At 35.9% G+C, this 3,840-nt stretch overlaps 1 protein-coding gene across 1 annotated transcript; it reads left to right on the top strand.

Moving 5' to 3' along the window:
* Positions 1-3,585, top strand: LOC103513433 (eukaryotic translation initiation factor 2 subunit 3-like; the record flags this gene model as incomplete). The annotated part of the gene is made up of 6 exons (XM_008478262.3): positions 1-158; positions 762-825; positions 1,573-1,683; positions 2,100-2,344; positions 2,720-2,764; positions 3,522-3,585. Coding segments are annotated over exons 1-6 (610 nt in total), but the record flags the coding sequence as incomplete, so codon positions are not given.
* Between the last annotated feature and the right edge of the window lie 255 nt (positions 3,586-3,840).

The raw sequence follows: 3,840 nt of genomic DNA, 5'->3' as shown, positions 1-3,840 counted from the left end.
AAACAAACAACTGGCAACATTCAAACATTGGCCTGATGTGAATCAAAAATTCGAAAGATTTTCCGTCTTTCAGAAAAATGGCGAGCACGGAAACAGCCACCAGTGCCCCTATTCAGGCATCTCAAGGAAATTTGTCAAAGCAAGACCTTTCCACTCTCGTAAGTAAATGCCCCCGTCTCATATCTTGTCGAGTTCCAATGGGTGCCACTCTGGAATTCCGAAATCTGGCCACCGGGTCACGTGTCATTTCAAACTGATGTTTTGCATGATGCAATATTTTTTAACCCCAAAAAACAGGATGTCCCTTTCTGATCAAGCTGACTAGGTTAGTCTTGTCACTGATCCTTGAGAATCAAATGTACTACACTTTTATGCCTTATCCACTTTCGATGCAATAATGATGCAAATCCACTTTCAATGCCTAATGAGAGGTAGGGGTCCACAAAGTGACTTTAAACTTGGTTCAAGTTTAACTCTGGGAATAAGTGATCTGATTGGTTGATTAAAAAAAAAAAATCCTAAAATTTTAGCTAATGAGATTGTTTTTTTAAACCAAGATTAAAACTTAAATGGAATTTCAACTCACTTTGTGAAACCGGCCCTAAACAATTAAATATTTAGGTCTAGAGAACCAATTTGATTCACAGCCAGGTCCAGGTCCACAAAGCAAGTTTAAACCCTGCTTATGTTGAACTCTTTGATTAAGCAAAGCAGTATAACAGATATTTAATTTAAATTAATTTCTATTTGATTGATTTCAGGACATTACTAAACTTACACCACTGACACCTGAAGTTATAAGTAGACAAGCTACTATCAATATAGGTAAAATATGTTTTAATGTCAAGTGTGATATAACCATTATTCTTTGGATAGTACTATGTTTGTACCTATCCATTATTTTTTATTATTGTTGGTTTAAAGGTTTAGATCTGAAAAAATTACTTACAACTTAAATTAATTATTTTTCACAAATGTTTCAAGTACCTAAAAAAGGGGGTATCTTTTCAAGAGGAAATGTAAAAGGAATGTAAATAAACTAAATTAATAAACCCTACTAGCTGCGAAAAAATGAGATTCACCTGTAACAGTTAGTACCTACTGTGTCTTGAGATTTCCTCTCTAAAGTCTAAATAAGTAAATACTTATTGGTCTATATCGGGCATGCACAACCTGCTGCAATAAATTACGGCTCGCACTCTATTTCAGTTCTGATGTGGCCCGGTTTATAATAATAGAGTCAAGTGCAAGTAACCACAAGGCAAGGTTAGCACTTGGTCATACTCTACCAGCTGATATTAGACCTATTATTTAAGATAAAAGAGGAAAGGAAAAAAAAGAGAAAAATGTTATACCACGGACGGAACTGAACCCACGAATCTTTACCAGTACGCCAGCTAGGCAGGTTGTGTATGCCTGAGCTAAACTGTCTCCTACCCATCAAGGTAATACTTTCCGAAGTATCTAACATTAATGTTCTAAGAAAGTAAGAAAAAAGGTAATGATAACAATAAGAAACATCTATTATGCTCAAGCAATTTTACTAACTGTGTACAATTTCATCTTACCCAGGAACAATTGGTCATGTAGCCCATGGTAAATCAACAGTAGTCAAAGCCATCTCAGGTGTTCAGACTGTCAGATTTAAAAATGAATTGGAAAGGAACATTACAATCAAATTGGGTAAGTAATGAAATTTCATCTTACCCAGGAACAATTGGTCATGTAGCCCATGGTAAATCAACAGTAGTCAAAGCCATCTCAGGTGTTCAGACTGTCAGATTCAAAAATGAATTGGAAAGGAACATTACAATCAAATTGGGTAAGTAATGAAGTTATTGTTTTCTTGCTTTAGTGCTTGTTGGTGAGGGAGGTCATAGAAAAATAGATAATAGGGAAAAAGAGATGATAGTATACATAATGAATTCAAGATCAGTGATTTGGTATTGAGGTACCTACATACAATATTTAGTTATGAACCTGTTTTATTGCTATTCTATTTAAACAAATTGTACCAGACTTTCCTGCCTCCCTATGACATTGATAATTACTGATAAAATCTGGAACTCCCTTTGTTAATTCAATACCTTTGTTTTCAGGTTATGCCAATGCCAAGATCTACAAGTGTGACAATGAGAAGTGTTCCCGACCAGCGTGCTACATTAGTGGCCGCTCCAACAAGGATGATTCCTTCCCCTGCCTGCGGAGTTCTTGTACAGGCCGTTTCCAGCTGGTCCGACATGTGTCGTTTGTAGATTGTCCTGGGCACGATATTCTTATGGCAACCATGTTGAACGGTGCTGCCGTTATGGATGCAGCTCTCTTGTTGATTGGTAAATTTAAGGTTCAAGTTATGAAATGAGCACCAACCAGTCAATCCTCAAATTGTGTCATAGCTGATAAGCCTTTTTTTTCTTCATGTATGTACCTAGGTCTACTGTAGGCTGTGACAATGCTGCCAAAACCCCTGAAATAGTTGATTGTCCTGGGCACGATATTCTTATGGCAACCATGTTGAACGGTGCTGCCGTTATGGATGCAGCTCTCTTGTTGATTGGTAAATTTAAAGTTCAAGATATGAAATGAGCACCAGTCAATCCTCAAATTGTGTCATAGCTGATAAGCCTTTTTTTTTTCTTCATGTATGTACCTAGGTCTACTGTAGGCTGTGACAATGCTGCCAAAACCCCTGAACTAGTTTTCCTACCATCTCCTCAAGCGGCTCCTGGGTGTGCGTATGGAAGGAGACAAGAAGGGAGCCAAGGTGAGTGGAATAGAATAGAACATGACTAAATAAATTTAAAAGGAATACATATAGATAGAGACAAAGGCATTTGATAGAGGGAACTGTAACAACGGAGGTCTTATAGTCCCGAAATCGGAAAGAGAAGGAGGACAGGGTAAGTTCAATACCAAACAGTACTTAAGGTATGTGCCAACTTTAAGTCCTATAGAAAGTGTAAGTCAAGTGTGAGTGTTGGCAAACCAAAAATGTCATTTAATTCTAGGGTAAGAAAGAGCCAGCCATTCAGAAAACAAACCTTATCGTTAGGATTAAGCTTGCCCCGGGAGGGAATTGAACCCGCAACCCAGAGCTTATAAGGCAGGTGCTCTACCTTCCAAGCTAAACTAACTAGGCTGGTACGAGTCGTAACTCTATCTCAGTGGCATATAGGAGTATGTTACTATCTCGTCTACTCTATGATAGTATGCTACTATCTTGTCTACTCTTGTGTGGTACCACTTTTACTAGTTACTTAAAAAAAAAAAAAAAAAAAAAAAATCCTAAAATTTTAGCTAATGAGATTGTTTTTTAAACCAAGATTAAAACTTAAATGGAGTTTCAACTCACTTTGTGAAACCGGCCCTAAACAATTAAATATTTAGGTTTAAAGAACCAATTTGATTCACAGCCAGGTCCACAAAGCAAGTTTAAACCCTGCTTATGTTGAACTCTTTGATTAAGCAAAGCAGTATAACAGATATTTAATTTAAATTAATTTCTATTTGATTGATTTCAGGACATTACTAAACTTACACCACTGACACCTGAAGTTATAAGTAGACAAGCTACTATCAATATAGGTAAAATATGTTTTAATGTCAAGTGTAATGTAATATAACCATTATTCTTTGGATAGTAGGTACTATGTATGTACCTATCCATTAATTTTTATTGTTGGTTTTAAGGTTTAGGTCTGAAAAAATTACTTACAACTTAATTCAATTAATTATTTTTCACAAATGTTTCAATTACCTAACATTAATGTTCTAAGAAAGTAAGAAAAAAGGTAATGATAACAATAAGAAACATCTATTATGCTCAAGCAATTTTACTAA

Source organism: Diaphorina citri, unplaced genomic scaffold (genome assembly GCF_000475195.1).
Source record: "Diaphorina citri unplaced genomic scaffold, Diaci psyllid genome assembly version 1.1 scaffold969, whole genome shotgun sequence".
Taxonomy (NCBI): domain Eukaryota; kingdom Metazoa; phylum Arthropoda; class Insecta; order Hemiptera; family Psyllidae; genus Diaphorina; species Diaphorina citri.
This window is presented reverse-complemented; position numbering and strand designations above follow the sequence as displayed.